The 22,641-nt window shown below is 53.6% G+C and overlaps 1 protein-coding gene across 9 annotated transcripts in view; it reads right to left on the bottom strand.

Annotated features, from left to right (window-relative positions):
- Window positions 1-22,641, bottom strand: part of LOC105496253 (myosin heavy chain 7B) — a 46,540-nt gene that overhangs the window by 12,009 nt on the left and 11,890 nt on the right. For 2 of the 9 annotated variants that reach the window (XM_071079460.1, XM_071079461.1), the window contains exons 3-20: window positions 12,502-12,550; window positions 12,083-12,183; window positions 10,707-10,813; window positions 10,414-10,557; window positions 9,469-9,625; window positions 9,140-9,167; window positions 7,661-7,757; window positions 5,484-5,507; window positions 5,254-5,346; window positions 5,072-5,135; window positions 3,998-4,096; window positions 3,204-3,307; window positions 2,913-3,051; window positions 2,522-2,640; window positions 2,283-2,432; window positions 1,946-2,116; window positions 314-493; window positions 87-219 (exon numbers count right to left, since the gene is read on the bottom strand). In XM_071079460.1, the coding sequence (XP_070935561.1) occupies window positions 87-219; window positions 314-493; window positions 1,946-2,116; window positions 2,283-2,432; window positions 2,522-2,640; window positions 2,913-3,051; window positions 3,204-3,307; window positions 3,998-4,096; window positions 5,072-5,135; window positions 5,254-5,346; window positions 5,484-5,507; window positions 7,661-7,757; window positions 9,140-9,167; window positions 9,469-9,625; window positions 10,414-10,557; window positions 10,707-10,813; window positions 12,083-12,183; window positions 12,502-12,550 (1,959 nt within the window). Of the gene's footprint in view, window positions 1-86; window positions 220-313; window positions 494-1,945; window positions 2,117-2,282; window positions 2,433-2,521; window positions 2,641-2,912; window positions 3,052-3,203; window positions 3,308-3,997; window positions 4,097-5,071; window positions 5,136-5,253; window positions 5,347-5,483; window positions 5,508-5,735; window positions 7,496-7,660; window positions 7,758-9,139; window positions 9,168-9,468; window positions 9,626-10,413; window positions 10,558-10,706; window positions 10,814-12,082; window positions 12,245-12,501; window positions 12,557-22,641 lie in introns of those variants that run through there. The other 7 variants (XM_071079464.1, XM_071079462.1, XM_024797433.2 and 4 more) reach the window with 7 other exon arrangements.

Raw genomic sequence — 22,641 nt, forward strand, 5'->3', positions numbered from 1 at the left:
TAATAGAGACAAGGGGCCTGGTCACTCCAGGGAATGTCACTCTGTGGACCCCTGTCAGAGCAGAGATCTTGTCCCTCAGTACTCACTGGAGCAGGAGCCCGCATAGTTCTCATAGAGAGTCGCCAGGAGCCTATTCTGTGACTTCTGGAAGATGGGGACCACTGTCTCATTCAGGGGATCCTTGTTTTTCTCCAGCCAGCCCACGATGCTGTAAGGCACCTGGAGAGACCAGACAGGTGCTGAGCCCAGGTGGGGGACTTGGAGCAGGGAGGGAGGAGCCTGGCTGAGGACTGGGGCTCCAGCAAGCACCTACCACGCCCGCGTAGTGGACCACCTCGAAGTGGGCCTGGTACTTGCGCTTCTTGTCAGGCCGAGGCTGCTGGAAATTGGGTGACTTCCCCGCGTGGTTGTCGTAGAGCTTGGCCCGGAAGCTGGCATCTGAGGCCTTGGGGAACATGCATTCCTCCTCCAGGATGGACAGGATGCCCAGTGGCTGGGAACAGAGAACGAGCTTGAAAAGCCACCATCAAGCCAGTCCATCCTGGAAGGACTGAACCCCTGTTCCCCAGGCCACCTCCCTTATGGGAGCCTTCCCAGATCCCCAGCCTCAGCCATCTGCCCGGTCAGACACCAGACCCACTCCAAGAACCCATCTCCTAAGAGAAAAGTTTGTGGCTTGGCTCCAACCCCTCCTGCAAAATCTGCAGCACCAAGTTGTCATCTTCACTTCTAACGGCAACCCCAAGCTGCCATCGCTGTACCCACTCTCACCCCCGCCACAGCCATGGCTCTCGCACACAAACACGGGGTAAGTCCAAAAAGCCATTAAGGTCACATTTTGGCTTCCTCACTCACTAGCTGTGGGGCCCTCCGACATCACTAAGCCTCAGTCTTCTAACCTGCAGAGTGGGAAGATGCATGTCTTCAGTGCTGATACAATATTTAAAAAGCTGTCAGGACCTAAATGCCCAGCCGTAGGGGACTGCAGAAATGCATCGCATGAAACCCATCCACTGCATGAACTACTCTTGCCATCAGCAACATTCAAAATACATTTTCAGAGAAAAGGTATGATATGAATGAAATCTGTGTCTATAAAAGAAAATGGATAGGCCGGGCGCAGTGGCTCATGCCTGTATTCCAAGCACTTTGGGAGGCCGAGGCAGGTAGATCACTTGAGGTCAGGAGTTCGAGACCAGCCTGGCCAAAATGGCGAAACCCTGTCTCTATTAAAAATACAAAAATTAGCTAGGTACGGTGGCACATGCCTGTAATCCCAGCTACTTGGGAGGTTGAGGCAGGAGAATTGCTTAAACCCTGGAGGTGGGGGTTGCAGTGAGCTGAGATGGTGCCATTGTACTCCAGCCTGGGCAACAGAGTGAGACTCCATCTCAAAAAAAAAAAAAAAAAAAAAAAAAGGATAAAGGATTTTGAGGAAATGAACCTAAGTGTCATGTGACTGACTGTGGTAGGAATGGGGAGAAACGTTTTTTCCCCTGCCAATTTTTCAAATTTTCTTTCTTCCATTCTTTGTACAATGGGTAAATATACATAATATTCCACAATCACAAAAACAAGAAAACATACCCTGCTCTGCACCCAGGGCAGTTCTAGGGATCCAGTGAAATTGTGGCTGCAAACAGGGCCTTGTGAGCTGCAGAATTCTGAGCACCCAGGAGGAGCTGTTGTCCACAGTACTGGGATGCATGCATTCGCATTGCTCACATGCTCAACTCCAACACACCCATTCACACACGTGCCCTTTCACACACAAGCACATAAACACGCTGTCACTATTACGCTCACATATGTATGCTTACTGCAGCACAGTCACATGCTTCCATGCACACCTGCACAGGCTTCCATGCAAGCCATGGTCATCCAACCCTGCTTGCTCACCACACACACCCTCCCTTCCTCGGAGTGACCTTGCCCCGGCCCCCACCTTCTCGATGAGGTCGATGCAAGGCTGCAGGTCGAGGCCGAAGTCGATGAAGACCCAGTCGATGCCCTCCCGCTTGTACTCCTCCTGCTCCAGCACAAACATGTGCTGGTTGAAGAACTGCTGCAGTTTCTCATTGGTGAAGTTGATACACAGCTGTTCGAAGCTGTTGAACTACAAGAGGGAGGGGCCTGGCTCAGCAGATGGGGAAAGGGAGGCCCGGGGAGGGGCATGAGTTCACCCCCAACTTCCAGGCAGAAGGCCAGGGCTTCTGCCCCCACACCGGCCCATGTCCTCTACCTTGGAGAGAACAGAGCCCAAGGTGAGGGTCTGCCCTCACCTCAAAGATCTCAAACCCAGCGATGTCCAGAACCCCGATGAAGAACTGCCGGGGCAGCTTTGTGTCCAGGGTCTGGTTGATCCGAGACACCAGCCACCTGAACAGCCGGTCATAGGTGGCCTTGGCCAGAGCCCCTACAGCAAACACCACCTGGAGGTGCAGGGAGGCTGGGCTGGGACCTGGTAAGGAGGGGACCCTGCCCGGCTGTCCCCCATGGGCTTAGCCTGCAGGCAGCTTACCTGCTCCACACTCTGGCCCTTGGTTACATACTCATTCCCTACACGCACCCGGGGGTGCAAAAGGCCTTTGAGGAGGTCCCCACTGCTGACCCCCATCAGGTAGGCAGCCTTGTCAGCACCTGGCAGGGCACACGAGTAGGGTAAGGGAGGAGGACACCACCATGGGCACTCAGGGGCTCTACTGCCTCAGGCTGGGGCTAGGAGAGGGAAGTTAAGAGGCGTCAAGTTCAGGGCTAGCAAACAAAGCCTCAGGAGGGTAAGGGTTTGAAGCTGAGGAGGCAGGGCCAGGTAAGGCTGAGGTTAAAGGTTGTGGACAAGAGTTGGGGTTAACCATCATGGACAGGATGTTTGAGGTCTGGGTCAAGGTGAAGGCCAGGTCAGGGCCCCTCACTCTCAGTGCCATCGGCCTCCGCCTGCTCCTCCCGCTGCTTCTGCTTGAACTTCATGTTGCCAAAGTGCAGGAGGGCACCCACGATCTTATAGCAGGCACACTTCTCATCCACACTGAAGCCCAGGATGTCCATGGCATGCTGGGGTGGGGGGAGAGAGTTCAGAGAGGTCTGGGCTTTTCCAGGGTCCAGCCAGGCACTGCCCCTGGACCACTCATGCAGCTGGGGGCACCGGCAGTGCTCTCCAATCCCCACAGGCACCCACACAGCTCCCCTCCCACCAGAGCCCGTACATCAGTGGCGATGAGCTCCTCCCCATCATTCATGTTGTCCACTGTGATGACGCCCTGGCTGCAGAAGTGGTAGTCATAGGGGTTCATAGACAGAAGCAGCATGTCTGGGGACGTGGGACAGAGAAAGGCAGGTCAGGCGGTGCTTACCGGCTCTTCTCCCCACAACAATTACAGCATAGGGGATCCTGGGGGACAAGCTCAGCAGGAGTCTAGGGCCCTCCCAGAGGACCTCATCTCCCACTCTGGGGCCTAAGTTTCTCATCATCACCTCCGCCAAGGCTGGGGGCACTGAGAGTGAAGGGCCCTGACCTGGCCTTCACTTTGACCCTGGCTTCTCTTTGTTTCTGGCTCTCTGAGGAATGAACCACAGTCCCCACGTCTCACTCATCTTTTGACGGTTGCTCATGGCCCACTCTGGCCCAGATCCCATGCTAGATGCTGGGGCCCAGGGAGGACCAGACTCTGCCCTCGAGGGGCTTGCCAGGGAGGAGAGCTGGGCCTAGACAGTCATCAGTCTGCCTTGGGTACTGGGTGGGGCCCTCTAGTCTCAGGACAGCAGGCGGGGTTTAGGGCTTAGGTTTCTGGAGGAAGCAGTAACACGCTGGCAGGTTGCTGGAGCTAAGACGACTGTTCCCTAGCAGGAAAGTAACCGGAAGTCCCAAGAAAGAAGAGAGGCCACAGACCCCAGGACAGGGAGGGAACGACCACCAGGGCCTGGCCTGATGGGGGCCAGGAAGCGTCAGGCAGCCCCTCCGGGTTCTCACTCCCACCCCCTTCATTGTACTGCCCCTCACCCTGCAGCTCTGGCTTCTTCCCTGAGAGGATCTGGTAGTAGACGTGGTAGCTGCGCTCACCGGGCAACTGGAAGATCACCCGTGACTTCTCCAGGAGATCTGGGGAGAACAGGCGCCGGCCTGCCATCTCCCACACCTCCCCAGAGTGGACGGACGTCCCAAGCGGGTGATGCGGAGGGAGAGAGGGGGGCAGGGAGCGTGCAGGGGGGCTGCGTCTGCACCCGCCAGCGTGTGCGGGGAGGGCGTCTCTCCTATGCCTGCGTCATCACATGAGCCGTATTGTCTGTACCTGTGTGTATCTCTGACCAGATGGGTCAGCGTGTGTCCTCGTGTGTGTGGGGTGAGTGTGGTGTCTGCGTGTGCAGGTTTCTATCTGTTGGTGTGTCAGCGTGTGTGCATGTGTGGCCGAGCCTCTGTGTATGTCTGTGTCTGTGTCGGGGTCAGGGTGTGAATTACAGCCTATCCCTATTCCCGTCACTGCCTGTCTGTGCTCATCTGTCAGGACCTAGCCATGCAGCCCAACGTGGGGAGTGGCCAACATGGGGGCCCCTCTGTGTCCCTGGCCCCCTTGAGTGTGGCCTAGGTGCCTGGGGTCTGTGCAGCTGGGTGATACTGGGGCACTTCCCAGCGGGGCGCCTGGAAGGATGGGGCACTCTGAGTATAGCTGTGCAGCTGGGCAGGAGGGGCGTGGGCCAGGTCTGCTCTCTTGGTGGCCAGAGAGAAGATTGGGGACGGGCTAGGGGTGCAGTCACAGGAGCCTGACTGGCCAAATGAGGATGAGTCTCCATCCTCAGGTGACAGGATCTAGAGAAAGCTTTCAAGCAGAAACAGGATATGACCAGCAAAACTATGGCCGTGTAGAGGAGAGGAGGCTGGAGACCAGGCAGAGGCTGGGGTGATGTTCTGGTGATGGGTGAGGTGGCCTGAGCTGGGTAGCAGCCAGGGAGTAGAGAGAAGTGCCTAGAGCAGGCGGGAGCCCAGAAGTCGTGATGACGGAGGCCAAGTTGCGGTGGCCGGGCTCAGGCCCTGCCCGGGGCCTCCTTCCCCTGCACCACCCACAGCGGGCTGACTCACAGCTGTCAATATCCGCAGATGCCAGCTTCCCAGAGGGACCAAAGTGAATGCGGATAAACTTGCCCTGTGGGCAGAGAGGAGCCCTCAGCCAAGGGGCACAGCCAGCGCTGTCCCCACCTGTACCTGACCTGCTGCTGGCGGCCTGCCGCATCCCCACCGCCCCTCCCACCTCGGCCACTCACAAAGCGGGAGGAGTTATCATTCCTCAGGGTCTTGGCGTTGCCGAAGGCCTCCATGGCAGGGTTGGCCTCGATGATTTGATCCTCAAGGGTGCCCTGGGGTGGTGGGGGTGAGGGGTCCGTCAGCTCTGATGCCTACCCACCAGGAGGCCAGAGTCCCCCGTTGCCCCTCTGTTGTGCAGAAGAAGGGGGCACCCCCAGGCCTGCCCCGTTCACTTTGGCCCCATACTCACCCCAGTCTTTGTTGCCAGAAATTGCTGGGGGAAGAAGATAGACAACATTGGAGGGCGAGGCCTCCGGGGCAGGGCAGGGCAGGATGGGGCGGGGTGTCAGCGGAAGGCAGCGGGCAGCAGGACAGGGGGGTGGACGTTAGTCACCCGAATGCGTGGCCCCCACCCTCCGCCCCTTGGCCTGACCCTCCTCCAGCTGTTAGGAGGCAAAATGCTGGAAAGTGGGAGTGGCACAGCCCCAGCCAGAGTCTCCACCTGCAGCCTCCTCTGCCCCAGCCTGGCCTCTGGCCGCCCTTCATTTTCCAGTCTCCACGCAGTGGCCCTGCTCCAAGCCCCAGGGGCCTCCCGACTAAAATATAGGGTCCTCCAGAGCCCAGTCCACGTGCCCCCTCCTCTAGGAAGGCCTCCTGGCTGCTCCAAAGCTGGAATAGACCTCTTCCTGGTCTGAACCTTCCTGCCCTAAACTCCCTCTATGACCTTACACACCTCTCCTTTGTAATGCAATTGGGTGTGTCTTCATTGTATGTCTGTCTGTATACCTACCAGTGCTCACAATGGCCCTGCCAGCTGCCAATTATTAGCCCTAATTTGCAAATGAGGAAACTAAGCTTGGAGCAGGGAGTGGATCTGCTCAAGGCCACACAGCAAGTCAGGAGCGGCAGGGCAGGTACCCAGCATCCTGCCTCCCGGACGCTACAGCTGTCCTGTGTGGCACCCAGAGGGACTAACTGAATTGAGCAGATCCTCCCTCTCCCCATCCTAGCCTCATCCTCACCTTCCCTTCCTTTTCCTTTCCTTCTTTTCCCTACCCCGGATGCTGGGAGCCACGGAAGAAAGGGAGAGAAGGGAAGGAATGGATTCTGGAGGGAACAGATACGCTACCAGGGACTTTGTGGTCATTCATTCACCTCTAGGGAGCCCAAGAGTTAAAATACCCACAGAGACATCGGGCAGGGGAGGTGGGACCCCCGCCCAATACACTCCCATCCAGTGCTTTTGTGCAGGGCTCTCTCTGGCCCGTTTGGCCAAATTTGGGGCCAAGGTAAGGGGAGTTGATCAACCTTTTAAGGTCCTGCAGCCATGGCTCCTGCGGGCAGCCTCTCCCACCCCTCCCTTGCCTGACCCTCTCCCCTGGGCTCCACTGTCCCAGCTCCTTTCTGCCCAGGTGCTCCTCTGCCCTTCCAGCTGTGTCCCTGCCAGCTCTGACCTCTCCCTGACATCTCTTCCTGTCACTCGACCAACCCAACTTTCTGTTACATCCCCAGAGACCTTTTTCAGGGTTTGGAAGACAGGGCAGGAAAGGGAAGGAGGAAAAAGGACCAAAAAGTCAACAGCAAAAACAAAACAAAACAAAACAAAACTGAAATGAAAATCAAAAATCAAGACAATCAAACGGGTAAAAAGGAAAAGGCAAAAAAAAAAAAAAAAAAAGAAAGAAAGAAAGAAAAGAAAGAAAAAAAGAAAGAAAGAAAGAAAAAAAATAGGGGAAAAAAAGAAGAAAGAAAAACACCCAGAATAAAGCAAGGCTCAACAGGACCAGGAGCAGGGACTGGGCGGGGAGGGAGGCCTCAGGCTTCTTGAAAGAAAAGGCCGCCCATCTGGGGGTAGCCACAGAGCTCTGAACACCTGGCCCCAAGGCTAGGGATGAAATGTTAGGCCTTAAAAACAAAAACAAAAAAACTGGGCCCCATTGTTTCAGAAATTTCCAAAAAACTGTACAGAAATCACAAGGCACAAAATTGCCCTGCCAACCCCGGCTGTTGGGAACGCCCAGTGCCCTCCATGCCAGCCAACCTCTGTGTCTAACATGTCAGTGGCAGGTAACTGTCAGGGAAACCAAGACAACAACACTTAGTAAAAGCAGCCCATCTAGTAAACTCTTTCAATATATAAAGGTCACAATGGAAGAGAAAAATTACACAAATTTAGAAACGGCAATGTGGTCCCACCCCTCCGTGTTATCAATGGAAATGCAAAGGCAGGTGTGTCAGGTGGCCACAGCCTTTCTGGTCAAGCCTTGCTCAGGCCAGAGTCCCCCACCAGGGTGGGAGGCTCAGGCAGGGCTCAGGGTTCTGGGGAGCAAAGTTTTTAAAAAGGAAAAAAAAAAAAAAAAAAAAGGAGAGGAAGAAAGAAGAAGAGCGAGAAGCAACAGGGATCATGCCCGAGTGGGCAAGTCTTACGGCCTTCTTGCCCGGCCCGTCTCCCAGGGCAGCGACGATGGCAAAGTACTGAATGACCCGCTTGGTGTTAACCGTCTTACCGGCCCCCGACTCTCCGCTTGGACGACACAAACATAAGTCACCAATGCCCATCTTGCCTAATTCTCCCCCCACCCCCAATGCCTCATCCCTCAAGCAGAGGCCCCCACATCTCCTTCCCCCCAACTTGAAACCCCCAAGGATGGATCAACCCTCAGAGGTGTACAAAGCAAGCCAGTGTAGACCACCCCTGTGAGATGACAATACACGATTATGCCACCGTCCACTAAGCACTAACTCAGTGCCAGGCACTTTACTCCATCGGCTCAGTTTCAGCTCAGAAAACCCTGGAAGGCAGGCTCCATTATCACCCCCACTTTAGGAACAAGGAACTGGGCGTCAGGAGTTCTGTGGCTGTCCCTGCTGTGTGCCAGGCACATATATCAACTCACTGAGTCATAACTGTCTGTGGTAGGTAGGGTTTTTAATTTAACTTTTCATTTCTTTTTTTAAAGATGGGGTCTCACTATGTTGCCCAGCTGGTCTCAAACCCCTGGCCTCAGGCAATCCTCCCGCCTTAGCCTCCCCAAGTGCTGGGATTACAGGCGTGAGCTACCGCACTCAGCCAGGCCCGTCTGGGTTAAAGGCACTTGCTTTTTTTTTTTTTTTCCTTTTTTTTTGAGATGGAGCCCAGGCCGGAGTACAGTGGCGCAATCTTGGCTCACTGCAACCTCCACCTCCTGGGTTCAAGCAATTCTCCTGCCTCAGCCTCCTGAGTAGCTGGGATTACAGTACTCAGTAGCCACCATGCCCGGCTAATTTTTTGTATTTTTAGTAGAGATGGGGTTTCACCATGTTGGCTAGGCTGGTCTCGAACTCCTGACCTCAAGTGATCCACCCACCTCAGCCTCCCAAAGTGCAGAAATTACAGGCTTGAGCCACTGTGCCCAGCCAAGGCCCTTGCTCTTAACTGCATGCATGCAAGCACACTCCCACTAAACATTGTCCATATTGGCCTGACTGGTCAAGAACCTGGCATGTAAGAAGAATTCTACCGTTTTCCCACAGAGGCAACAGAAGGATCAGAGGTAAGGTTCAGACATAAGTAGATGGTGAAAAGGAAGACGGGCAGAGGAATTTTCTTGCTGCCCCTCAGCCAGAATTAGAACCCCAGAAGATCAAGGTGGGAAATTCCAGGCCCCAGGGAGAGGAGGTATGAGGCTGGTGGTCACTCCATTTGTGGGTGTGCCCTCCCTATCCACCATCAAGAACACATCTGTTCAGAATCGGGGCAGGGAATGTGCTCAGGCCTAATTTAGCTTCAGCTGGGACACTAGCTCTAGGTGGTAAAAGCCCTGCCCTAAGCACTTTGGATTCAACCCTGGGAAATGACTGTGGTACTGCCCTCTTTCTGCCAGATGGCCAGCATTTCCCACCCCACCCCCAGAGCCCCTCACTCACGTGATCAGCATGGACTGGTTGTCGCGGTCTGGAGGAAAGGGAAGGGGATAGAGAAGTCGGCCAAGGTGCCGGGCCAGCCACAGGTCAAACACCTTGGGTATCCATAGCCCTGGGGTAGACCCCACTACCCAGAGCCAGGAATGGGAATTAGTGGGTGGGGCTGTCCCTAGTGGAGGTCAGCTCCCATGCGGAGGGACAGAACGGCTGGGCGACCATGTCCAGCAGCGTCAAAAGGGGGGCAGTGCCAGTGGGAGAAGAGGGTCCTTTACAGAGGCCTCCAGGGACCAAGGCCGGGGTCTGGGGTTGGGGGGAGTCCAGGCGGCCCTTACTGCGCAGCATGTCATTGTAGGCGTTGTCTGCCACCGCATATATATGGGGCGGGGCCTCCGAGCGGCGCTTTCCTTTGTAAGCAGCCACCACGGAGGCCGTGTAGACTGGGAGCCATTTGTAGGGGTTGATGGTGACACAGAAGAGGCCGGAGTAGGTCTGAGGAGAGAGTATAGGTAGGGTTTTTGTTGTTAGTTGTTTTTGAGATGGAGTCTTGCTGTGTCTCCCAGGCTGGAGTGCAATGGCATGATCTCAGCTCACTGCAACCTCCACCTCCCGGGTTCAAGCAGTTCTCCTGCCTCAGCCTCCCAGGGTAGCTAGGACTGCAAGCGCACACCACCACGCCTGGCTAATTTTTGTATTTTTAGTAGAGATGGGGTTTCACCATGTTGGCCAGGTTGGTGTCGAACTTCTGACCTCAGGTGATCCGCCTGCCTCAACCTCCCAAAGTGCTGGGATTACAGGCATTGGCCACCATGTCTGGCCTACTGGTAGGGTTTTGGGAGGGATAACCTAAGTTCCCATCCCCAGGCCCCAGTCTTCAGAAGACCGTGACCCCTGCGATATTCCTCAAGGAGCCACTTGACTTGCCACACCACACCCTCTGTGGCTGTCCTGGCCTCGCCCCTGACTCGTGCTCACAGCCCTGCCCTAGCCCATGCCCACGGCCTCCATAGTCAGCAGCTGAGTTCTAGACACGCTGGCCGCCAGTCCGCCGGAGCAGCAGGGGAACAGCTGCTCCCGTAAGGTTCCAAGGCCCAACCTCCAGCCCCGCCCCCAATGCTCACAGCCCCGCCTCATCGCTCACAGCCCCGCCCCACCGCTATGGACCCGCCCCATCGCTCACAGCCCCGCCCCACCGCTATGGGCCCGCCCCCAGAGCCTCACCTCCAGCCCCGCCCCACACACAACCCCCGCCCCACCCATGGCCTGGGCCTGGGGCTCACATAGATCATCCAGCGGGCATAGCGCTGGCGCAGGTTGTGCAGCACAGAGGCCTCGTTCAGGTGCGTCATCATGGCCATGTCCTCCAGTAAGTCGAAGCGGGGCGGGTTCATGGGCTGCAGCTCAGCCTCACGCACCGTCAGCACCTACCAGGCAGACCGTGGCAGAGGTGAGGGGACCGGAAAGAACGGACCAACCTCACCTGTCACCCCCACCCACATACCCAGAGTGCAGATCCTGCTGGCCAGGAGGCCTAGGGACAGAGAGGCTAATCTCAGGAAAGGGGGAACGGAACCTTCTGGTCTTTGGTCTCCACGGTGACTCTGCCCCCAGTAGCCTCCGACTTGACCTCGGCCTCCACGTAGGCGTCCTGTTCATCAGGCACCCAGACTCGCTTCTTCCCTGGGTTGCAGAGAGAGCACTGGACTCGGAGAGGGGCTAAGGCACCTCCAGGGTTCTAGCTGGAGTTCCCAAGCCATGGTATCCATAGACTTGTGACCCTCCCCAAAGCCCCTCTGCCAGGACACAGGAGTTCCAGTGAAGAACCCTCCAAACCCAGGCTCAGGAAGGGCGGAGCTGGGAGGGTCCCTAGAGATCCCCTTATTAGAGGATGAGTCTGGGTTACATGCTTGGGTTCCAATCCCTGCTTCCACCACGTTTGCCCTCTGACTTCAGGAAAATCCCTGATTTTCTCTGGGCCAGTTCCCTCATATGGAAAATGTTATGGGGATCTCCTTAGGTCCCTCAATATCAGGCATATAACTCTTGGGGAGGCGTCCTGCCTTCCCTATTTCACTGAAGACTCAAATCCAGGCCTCCTAACTCTGGAACCTGTGCTCTCCTGTCTGGCCAGCTGTCGCCAGAACTTTGAGGAGCCCAGATTTCATGGTGGTTAGAAACAGGCTGCAAACCGGAGTTTGTGTTCCCTGCTCTGCCAAGTGCGTAGGTCAGGACCATCTAGGACCATCTAGGACATAACCTACAGACCCCAGTACAAAATGACGATGTGGGTCCCCTTGTTGAAAACTATTAAAACTTTCAAGATGGCAACGGCAGAGTGTTGAATCAAGCACAAGGTCCCTCTGAGCCTGGTGCCCTGTGAAGCTAGGTCTGGCGCTGGTCCCCATCTCCCCAGGTTGTTGAGATGATGTATGGAAAGTCATCTGCTCTGGACCTGACACACAATAAGCACTCGGTACACACTGCCTATTGTTAGTATTGTCCTATGAGCAAACCAGGTCATAAATAGTACAGCCTTTATTCCTGTCCCTAATAAAGGGTGGCTTTGGCTCTGCAGAAAGCACTAAAAATAACCCCAGCACAAGTTTTGTGGACATGTGGAGGCAGCCTGCACACATGCCGATCAGTCTCATCTCAGAGGCTCAGGCTCCAGCCCGAGTCTTCATAAACTGCAGCTCCGGAAGGTAGGTGCTATTATCCCATTTCACAGGGGAACAAACCAAGGCTTGCTCACAGACACACAGAGATATACACAGTGTCCCTGGGGTTTTAATTTCCAGGCCCCAGACTCTGCCGGAAAGGTCTAGGGCTCCAGCTGTCAGGCCCCAATGCGCCTTCAGCCCTGAGCTGGTGCCACCCCTCCCAATTCCTGGTCTGAGTCCATAAGGGCATCTCTGTGGCTGTGTCCCCTCCCCCTCTGCCTCCACTTACCATCCCATGGGATAGCGTGCACCTTCGTCATCTCCTGATAGCCCTGGCGGAGGTAGCGAGCAGACTCCCCAAGTTCACTCACATCCATCATGGCAGTGGCACTGGGGTGAAGGAGGAGGAGCTAAAACCTTGCAGGTTCAAGGCAGCCCAAGGCAGCAGGCACTGGAAGATGGCAGTGACGAGGGAGCTGAACTAGGGCATGATCCCCCAACCCACAAGACCAGATACTAGGAGACTCCCTCTGGCTCCCAATCCAGCCTCCTTGGGTGAGTGCCCAGCGTACATGCACGCCCTCAAACACCAGGGCTTCCTCCACTCCAGATTCGGAAGACTCACAGCCACCCATGGACACCCTCACCCACCCACCCACCCACCCTGCTGCCCTCCCTTCGGCTCCAACCCCAGTCCTGATCACCCACCTCAGCACCACGGTGAGGGCAGGAAGCTCTGCTACCCCTTTTATTGCCACTGTCAAGGTCAGAGGAGGAGAGCTATGTCAGCAATCTCCACGTGTCACAGCCCCCCCAGCCTGGCCACAGGACACAAAAGGCAAATTCCCTTTTATCTCCACCAGCACAGCCCCTGGGCTATTTTTACCTCCCATTGTCAGGGGATCACAAAGGCGGAGAGAGACACTCCACTGAGAGACAGGAAGGCTGGGTGCAGAGACTGACAGGGCCAGGGACAAGGCAGTAAGAGGTTCAGGAGACTGAGGAGCTCACGGGGAGAAACCGAGTCACAGAGAGTGTGACACGCCCAGAAAAATACTCCCACCTCCAGATACAGAGAGCAAGGACACTCAGAGAGGAAACCACAGAATGCCCACTGAGGTTGGACCATCCAGTCAACCCTCTTGATACATCCAGGGAAACTGAGGCCCAGAGAAAGGAAAGCATTGGCCAAGTCTCACAGATGAGCAATGGCCAAGAACAGATTAAAATGAGAAGGAGAGAGAAGGAGACCAGATCAAAAAGAGGAGGAGAGAGAGGAAGAAGGGAAGGGAGAGGGGGAAGAGGAGGGAGGGGGGAGGGGGACATCCCTCTCCAGCATCTGCAAAGCGCAAACACCTGTGTCACCTCAGCTCTACTCAGGGTATAGGGCATTGCCTGCCTCCCAGAGGCTCTCTGGTGCCTCCACTCATTACCCTACCTCAGAGGCCCACTCTGCCACTTCTATCACCATAGGCAAGTTTTGCCTGTTTTGAATGTATATGGTTGAAAATGTAGCTTTGCATTTATTTCTCTATATTTTATCTGGCACACGTGTGCATTTGGAATTGGGAGCGCATCGATACCCTCTTTCCCCCTTCCTCCCTCCCCATCCTCTTTCTGGGGACCCCCTGGGGAAATCATACATGAAGAAAATCAGCCCTGGAACTTACAGAATCAAGGAATTGTTTGGCTGAAGTGGAAGCAAATCAAGGAAATGTAACCTAGTTAGGAGCCCCTTCAGATTCCCACATTCAAGGTTCACAGGAAGCCACCTTCCCGTGGCTCACTCTCTTAGGGGTTCAGGGCGCTGGCAGTCCATCTGCCTGACATAGTCTTCGGAATGTTTCAGGGCACTTCCAGGCTCTCCTGTCCATCACCCCATTCAGGGCTCCGTGACTCCACAGGGTTTTAGAATCGAGAATGAAAGGATCTGAGAACCTTAGATGCCAGACACATGGAACAACGGAGTTCCAGAGCCAGGGTTCCGGCCAGAGGCCAGACCAGGCCCACACGGGAAGTCCTCTGACCGATCCGCTCCCATTCTAAATGCACCGGCGTGCCAGATGAAATATAAATAAATAATTTCCAAGCTACATTTTCAACCATATACATTCAAAACAGGCAAAACTTGCCTATGGTGACAGAAGTGGCACAGTGGTCCTCTGAGGGAGGGTAATGGCTGGAGGCACCAGAGAGCCTCTGGGAGACAGGAAATGCTCTATACACCGAGCAGAACCATGGGACACAGGTGTGTGCACTTTGCAAAACAAATCAAGCTGTACATCTAAGATGTATGCACTTTACTGTGTGCATAATACAGGAACACATTTAAAACTTACAGTGCCCGTTGGGCGTGTGGCTCACACCTGTAATCCCAGCACTTTGGGAGGCCGAGGCGGGTGGATCACGAGATCAGAAGATCGAGACCATCCTGGCTAACACAGTGAAACCCCATCTCTAGTAAAAATACAAAAAAATTAGGCGGGCAAGGTGGCGGGCACCTGTAGTCCCCGCTACTTGGGAGGCTGAGGCAGGAGAATGGCGTGAACTCGAGAGGCGGAGCTTGCAGTGAGTGGCAATCACGCCACTGCACTCCAGCCTGGGCGACAGTGTGAGACTCCATCTCAAAAAAAAAAAAAAAAGAAAAATTACAGTGCCAAATTTGGCAATATTTATCAAAATTACAACTGCCCAGACCCTATTAGGAATTAGTCCTACAGCATGTCCCCATTAGGAAATGATGCGGGTCCCCTCTGGATAGACATTTCGATTGTTTTCAGTCTTTCGCCATTACAGTCAAGGCTGCAGTGAACGATCTTATAAAGTTTGATGAATTTTCTCAAACATACCCTGGGCCAGGCCCAGTACCTCACGTCTGTAATTCCAGCTCTTTGGGAGGCCCAAGCGGACAGATCACTTAAGCTCAGGAGTTCAAGACCAGCCTGGGCAACACATCAAAACCCCATCTCTACAACAAACAAACAAACAAAAATTAGCCAGGCATGGTGGCGTGCACCTGTAGTCTCAGCTACTCAGGAGACTGAGGTGGGAGGATCGCCTGAACCCAGGAGGTCGAGGTTACAGTGCGCCGAGATCACACCATTGCACTCCAGCTGGGCAACAGACCCAGTCTCAAAAGCAACAACAAAATAAAACCGTACCCTGTTCAAAAACAGAAATTATGAAAAATTATCCCTCTCGGACCACCCCTCACCAAGGGTAATGCAATACTGACTTTTTTATTTTTTATTTTTTTTAATACCCACTCTTGCTTGATCCACAATATAACACTGACTTCTAACTTCACAGATTAGTGTTGTCTATTTTCAAAATTTGTTTGAATGGAATCCTACATTATGTATTCCTTTCTTCTTTCTCTCCACACTGTCTCTGTGAGAACCTCACTGTTTCAATTCTCTGTGTAGAGCTTAGGTTGTACCTTGCCTACCTCCTGCCACCAGAAAAGACCTGCACAAGGACAGGAGCTTGGTCTGTGTCCCCAGCACCTTGCCAAGTGCCTGCACATCATAGAAAGTCAATAAATACCTAGTGAGTAAGTGAATGAACCAAACCTGATAGATTATAGGATTTTAATCTCTATATGGCGTCAGAGGCTGGAGAGCTGGGCTGGGGAAATTTATAGAAAGCCCAGAAAGTGGGAAAAATTCTTTTCATTGTTCAAGGATGCTCAGAAGGCAGGACTTCTTGCCCAGGGACCAACAGAATTAGCTTGGAGAATCAGAACCTCTAGCAAGTCTAACTTACACCTATCATGTGGGTCTGAATCCTAGAATTACCTACTCAGTGTATGAACCTGGGGCTAAGAAACCAAGCCCCAAAATGGGTCTAGATCTTCCCTGTAGGTTCCCTTCCACTGCCCAGGGTACATCTTCCTGCTGAGATAAGCTCACACACAAACATGACAACACAGAGAGGAAACCCAATGCTCTGAGTGATTTGCAACAAATACTATAACCCACAAGGGCTTAAGGTACTGACTTTCAATACCTGAAGAGCTTGTAATCCCAGCACTTTGGGAGGCTGAGGCAAGTGGATCATTTGAGGTCATGAGTTTGAGACAGCCTGGCCAACATGATGAAACCCTGTTTCTACTAAAAATACTTAAAAAATAAAAAAAAGTAAGGCCAGGCATAGTGGCTCATGCCTGTCATCCCAACACTTTGGGAAGCCAAGGTGGGTGGATTACCTGAGGTCAGGAGTTTGAGACCAGCCTGACCAACATGGTGAAACCGCATCTCTACTAAAAATACAAAAAAATTAGCTGGGCGTGGTGGCAAGTGCCTGTAATCCCAGCTACTCGGGAGGCTGAGGCAGAAGAATCACTTGAACCCGGGAGGCGGAGATTGCAGTGAGCCGAGATTGCACCATTGCACTCCAGTCTGGGCAACAGAACAAGACTCCATCTCAAAAAAAAAAAAAAAAAAAAATTAGCCGGGCATGGTGGCATGCGCCTGTAATCCCACCTACTTGGGGAGGCTGAGGCAGGAGGATCACTTGAACCTGGGAGCTGGAAGTGGCAGCGAGCTGAAATTGTGCCACTGCACTCCAGCCTGGGCGACAGAGCAAGACTCCGTCTCAAAAAACAAAAAATCAAAAAAGCTTGAAGAGCTGTCCCAGAGCAGAGGGAGCTGATGGGACTTGTGTAGCCTCAGAAGTAGATCCATGGGCAGTGACAGGAAGCAGGATGTGGATACACACAAAGGGGGACTTTTCACCCTCTGAGCCCGTCAGCAGCGGGAGAGGCTGTCTTGCAGGAAAGTGAGCCTGCCAGCACCAAGGGAAGACTCAGGCAGAGGTTGATCAGGGCTGAGGCCTCTGAACTGGATGACCTTTGAAGTTCGTTCTGATTTCAGGAGTCTGAGACTCCAGGAGTTTAGATCCCAGCCCAAAATGTATCTGCCACCAATGTAGCCCAATGCCTAAAATTTCTTCTTTGGGCAAAGACATTGAAGGACTCTGTGAATAATGCTTCTACAGCTGGGAGGGACACATTAATTCAATTCAACATGCATCTGACAGCTTCTGTCCCGTATCCAGGATTGGAACAAAAGAAACACATTGTCTAGGAAAGGAAAGATATTCAAGAAAGACATCAACATGGAGGAGTCTGAAGGAGAAAAGCTAGTTTGAAGGCTGGGCGCTGTGGCTCATGCCCGTAATCCCTGCCCTTTTGGAGGCCAAGGTGGGAGAATCACTTGAGGCCAGGAGTTTGAGACCAGCTGGGCCACCGGGGCATAAAGGGGAGTGGGGCAGGACTGAGCAGTTGGGACTGGACGGTGAAGGGCTTCAAAGGCTAGATTCAGATCTGGAGCTTTATCTTGCAGGAGTTGGGGCGCCATCAAAGGCATTTTTATTTATTTTTTGCATCAAAGAGCTCTGAGCAAGAGAATTTGACAGTGTGTTCAGATTTATGTGTTCATAAGCTCCCTGTGACATCTCCACAAAAACTATTTTTAAAATTAACCAGGCATGATGGCTCACACCTATGATAATCCTGGTAACTTGGAAGGCTTGAGGCAGGAGGATCACTTGAGCCAAGGAGTTCAAGACCAGCCTAGGCTGATGTAGGAAGACCCTGTCTCTACAAAAAATTAAAAAATTGGCTGGCCATGATGGTACACACCTACAATCTCAGCTACTCAAGAGGCTGAGAGGCGAAAGTATTGCTTGATCCCAGGAGTTCAAGACTGCAGTGAGCCGAGATCATGCCACTGCACACCAGCCTGGGTAACAGGAACAAGACCCTGTCTCTAAACAAACAAGTGTGACACCCAGACTGCCAGGAAGAGGGGTATGGCAACAAGGTTCCTACCCTCATAGAGCTAACACTCCCCTGGAGAAGCAAAAAATAAAAATAAAAATAAATAAATAAATAAAATAAAACAAGCAAACACATTTTTAAGGTAATTAAAGATTATGGCAATGGTGAGCATGAAACAAGCAGTATGGCCTAGAGCATAATGGGGGTGTACCTCGCTCTGGTGGGTGAGGGAGGGCCTCTCTGAAGAGGCAACACTGAAGGTGAGACCAGAGAGTGCCAAGAAGCCGGTGAGGCAGGAAGCCCTTTTCCAAGCAGAAGGAATAGCAAATACAAGAGCCATGAGGCAGAAAACAGGTTGGGATGTTTAAGGTGCCATCCTAGTGGTCAACAAGGGGAGAGTTTTCCAAGGTGAGGGTGGACAGGCAGATCATTCAGAGCCTTGAAGGACTTGGAAGGGACCCAGGGTTGTATTGCAGGTGCAGAGGGAGCCTGCGAGAACAGAAATGTGAGTGAGCTGAAGTTTCATGGTGACCACGCGAATGACTTGGAAGGGGCAGGGGAGGCAGCGGGGTGAGCTGCTGCTATCACCCGGGTGAGAGCGGATGGGTCTGGCGTGGAGGTGGCAAGAGGGGACAGGAAATGGACAGCATGACCTAGAACTCCAAGGCAGGGTGGGGGGGGGGTGAAGATGGGCCCGAGCAGCCCCACCAGATGCAGCTGGGCCACCAGGGCCATAAAGGGGAGTGGGGCAGGACTGGGCAGTGGGACTGGACTGTGAAGGGCTTCAAAGGCCAGATTCAGATCTGGAGCTTTATCCTGCAGGAGTTGGGGCGCCATCAAAGGCATTTTTATTTATTTATTCTTTGCATCAAAGAGCTCTGAGCAACGGAATTTGACAGTGTGGTCAGATTTATGTGTTCCTAAGCTCCCTGTGGCAGCTGGTGTGGAGGATGCACTGAAGGGGTGAGGCCGGTGGCAGGAAGACGGACTCAGGAGGAGGCTGCCATAATGGTCCCAGTGAAAGGTGGTGAGGTCCAGAGAGGGGCTCGCGACCCTGGCACCCTGGGGGTGGTTGGGCCCCTGCTTGTCCCAGGTTTTCCCCCCTCCTGGGGCCCTGGGCAGCTGCAGAGGGCCCGAGTGGGCCCCAGCTCTGATGCTTCAAGCAAAAAATAGGACGAGGGCAGCCAAAAGGCATCAGGGCTGTTTATCCGGAGGAGAGATGCCTCAGCATGGATTTATGGCTGAAAGGTTACTGGAGGGAGCGGGTGGGGAACCAGCTGTCCCCCATCCTCACAAAGGACAAAGAAAGGAGGGGACTGCACACTCAGCCACAGCGAGAGGAGGGAGTTAGACACATAAAATGTCCTGACATCACTGGAGGATGAGGGGGCCCTTCAGCCATCACGCCAACCAGCTCTCATTGGACAGTGGGGGAAACTAAGGCACAAAGGGAGATCTTTGCTTGATGTCATACAGTGAATTCAAGCCATGACCAGGAAGACCTAGAGGCCTCCCCTAGCACACACAAGGGTACCTCAGACTGGCTGCCCCCGAGAGTGATTAACATGCACAGCTGTTCTGGAGGGATGAACAGAAAGACCTGAGCTGGCCCAAGGTGCTCCAGACCCCAGCACCTGCTCTGGTCCAGGTCTCTGACGTGCCGCGTCCTCGAGTTCAACCTGTGGCAGGCTCTGTCTCTGCCCTCCCACCCCCAGCCCGTCTGGTATTGTCGATATTTGATGGGAGTTCATTGTCTCTCTCAAGGGTCTTGTTCTTTTGGTGTTGCCCTGTCCCACTCTCTGCCCTACAAGACTCTGTATTTCTGTCTTGGCCTCTGACTCTGTATCTCCAGAGCTGAGCTGAGCTGTTCTGGGCCAACCTCCCACCCCCAGGAGTGGGCCTCACTGCTTAGAGTGCCCCTCTGTAGACAATGCTCAGGCCCAGTGCCCAGGCTGGGACAAGTAACAGCAGCTGTGGATCTATCTATAGCTCCCTTGTCCTTCAATTGTTCCCAACTTCAAACAATGGTTGGGCCCTGGATTAAAGTCACCCCCAACCCACCCTGCTGAAATGGATCCTGGGAGGCAGGGGATGAGTCTCGCAAGGGCCACCTGGTGCTCTCGTGTCCACCTCTGTTTGGGCCCCCATGTTTCCATCTGTAACTCTGGGCTCTAAGGCCTTCCAGCTCAGAGGTGGTGTGACTATAGGACTAGTGGACATGGGACCAGGGTGTGTCTGAACGGTAGACCTATACAAGGGCACGTGGGTATGAGACAAGTGGGTTTCCCTCCTCCTGCCTTGGCTGGCAGACACTCATGGGCACTGGGATGCCAGTTCCATGAGGACAGAGGCCTGGTCTTCCTCACACTGCAGGAGCCCAGCCTCAGCCTGGTACGTGGTAAGTGTTCACTGTACGTGGCTTACCTTGGCCCTTAGGAAGAGGAAGGGCACGCTGTGAGTCTCAACATGTCTCACACTTGGGAGGCAGCACAGAGCATTGAGGAAGGAGCACCTTATCTAAAGTGAGGCTGCCTGGGTTTTAGTCCTGGCTCTGCCAGTTACCAGGCACAAAGTCTTGGAGAATGACCTCACCTCTTAACGGTGGAGATTCACAAACAGGACCTACCTCCTAGTGCTGTGATGAGCATTATATGAGTTCAAACATCTAAAGTGCTTAGAATAGTACCTGACACTAGAGGAGACTCAATACATTATTGCTGTTATTTCCAAGATAGATCATTAGGTTAAAAAAAAAACAGTTGTGGCTGGGTACGGTGGCTCACACCTGTAATCCCAGCACTTTGGGAGGCTGAGGCGGGCGGAACCCCTGGGGTCAGGAGTTCAAGACCAGCCTGGCCAACGTGATGAAACCCTGTCTCTACTAAAAATACAAAAAACTAGCTGGGTGTGGTGGCAGATGCCTGTAATCTAGCTACTCAGGAGGCTGAGGCAGGAGGATCGCTTGAGCCCAGAAGGCGGAGGTTGCAGTGAGCCGGGATAGAGCCACTGCATTCCAGCCTAGGTGACAGAGCTAGACTCCGTCTCACAAAAAAAAAAAAAAAAAAAAAAAAAGAGCAGAAGGATGTATGGGCAATGCCATCTCCTGCGTAAAAATTGGGGGAGAGAAACATTTGTGCATCTGCATGCTTATGTATGGATGGATTGCCTTTGGAAGTCACCCAAGAAAGCTGGTAACAGTGTTTGGTAGCTGGGGGCCAGGGAAGGGAGGGACAGTGATTTTTCTTTCCCTTATATACCCTTTGAACTTTAAATTGTGTATGTATAACCTATTTTTAAAGTGTTTGCTAAATGAATGAGGGTCACTTCCAACATGATCCTTGAAAAAAACAAACCCCTACTCTGTGCCAGTTGGGAGGGGCCTGGGTGAGGGCTGGTCCTCCGAGAGTGGGCCCACTGCCTTCAGCCTGAGGTCAAGCAGCCTAAGTCTGAGTCCCAGGGGTACCCTCTTTCCTCCAGCCCAATGGTGGACAAGATGTGTCCATGCAAAACCATCCCAGAGCAAATGGTGAGCCAGGAGGCAGGCTTCCCAGCTTCCAGGCCAAGCAGCAGGAGGGGGCGGTAGGAACAGGCTCCTGTCCTCTTCCCTGGCCTCAACCTCTGACTCTTCATCCCAAGCTATTCTTAGAGCCTAGATAATGCCAGCAGTTGCTGCTGCTCATATCGGCTTCCAGAACCACTCAACCCGGAGAAGCCCAGTCCCGCCCCCAGCCCCTTGTGTGCTGGCCTCCCTGCCAGGTAAGGGCATTAAGGGTGTCCTGCAGGCTCCATCCTCTATGCTGTGTGGGCTGCACACACTCAGGTAGGCCGCCACAGGCAGGTAAGGGCCTGGGTAGTGGGCCCCTCTAACACTCCCCTTGCTGCACAGCTGGAAGAGACAGGAAGGGCTAAAGGACACCCTGGGGTAGAAGGTGCACCCCCAGGCTCACCGTCCAGATAGTGTGGCCCCACCGCAGGCTCCAAACTATGCTAAGAAGAGAAATGAAAGGGACAGGGGCCATGGACAAGGCTTAGCTGAGTGGAGGGGAGAAGGGGTGTGCAGACCAGGAGCAGGGAGGGGCCTGGGAGGCCAGCCTGGAGGAGGGAGGAAGCTAACAAGAGGAGTTCAGACTTTCCAGCTCACTATATGACCTTGAGTAGGTCTCTCTTCCTCACAGAGCTTCAATTTCCATCATCAAGTAGGCATAACCTTATTCCACTGGGTTGTGGTATGGATTCAATGGAATAACACATGCAAGGAGCTTAGCCTGTGCCTGCCCCATCATACGCACTATGGAAATGTCTGGTGATATTCTCACTAGCTCCTTCAGAGCAGGCAATGTTTCTCTTTCTGCTTTGCATCTGCAGGGACTAGGTCAGGCCTGGCACATGTCAGGACTGCCTCTTGAAATCCTTGCCCTGCCATTTACAAGCTGAGTGACCCTGGGCAAGTTACATAACCTCTCTGAGCCCTGGGTTCCTTCTCTGCAAAATAAATACACAAAGAAGACCTGCCTTGTAATGTGGTTGAGAGAAATAAATGAAACGAAGTGCTCAGCCTATGGGAAGATGTCAACAATTTGAGGATGCGGCTGTGGCTCTGTGTATGGTGGGGTACTATGGCAGGAAGCCTTGGGTCTGCCACTCTGTGGATGGAATCTGAGACAGTGCCCAAGGCAGCCAACATTCTGGAAGAGAGGTCTTAGTGGCACCCACATATGAAATCCCAGGATGTGGTAAAACCACCCCACAAATCCTGGACCAAAGCCGAGGCCCTGCCTGGGGTCTCAGGATGGGCTTGCCCCAGCCTCGGTCAGTTTCCTATGTAGTTCAGCGCCTCAAACAAATACTCTCCCATGCCCTTCAAGTTGGGATTGGCATCAGGTTTGCTCTGAAGGTTCAGGAGTCTTAAGCTGCTGGGGGACACACAGGCACAGACGGTTAATCATAGTTGTCTAACCTGGTGGAGTGGGGATCAGGAGAACGCCTGTTCTCCATGAAAGACCAAATAGTGGTGGAGGGCAGGGGGTGCTGTGGCTCTGCTCTTACCCTTGTGATCATGGTCAATC

This window comes from Macaca nemestrina, chromosome 15 (genome assembly GCF_043159975.1).
Source record: "Macaca nemestrina isolate mMacNem1 chromosome 15, mMacNem.hap1, whole genome shotgun sequence".
In the NCBI taxonomy this organism is placed as follows: domain Eukaryota; kingdom Metazoa; phylum Chordata; class Mammalia; order Primates; family Cercopithecidae; genus Macaca; species Macaca nemestrina.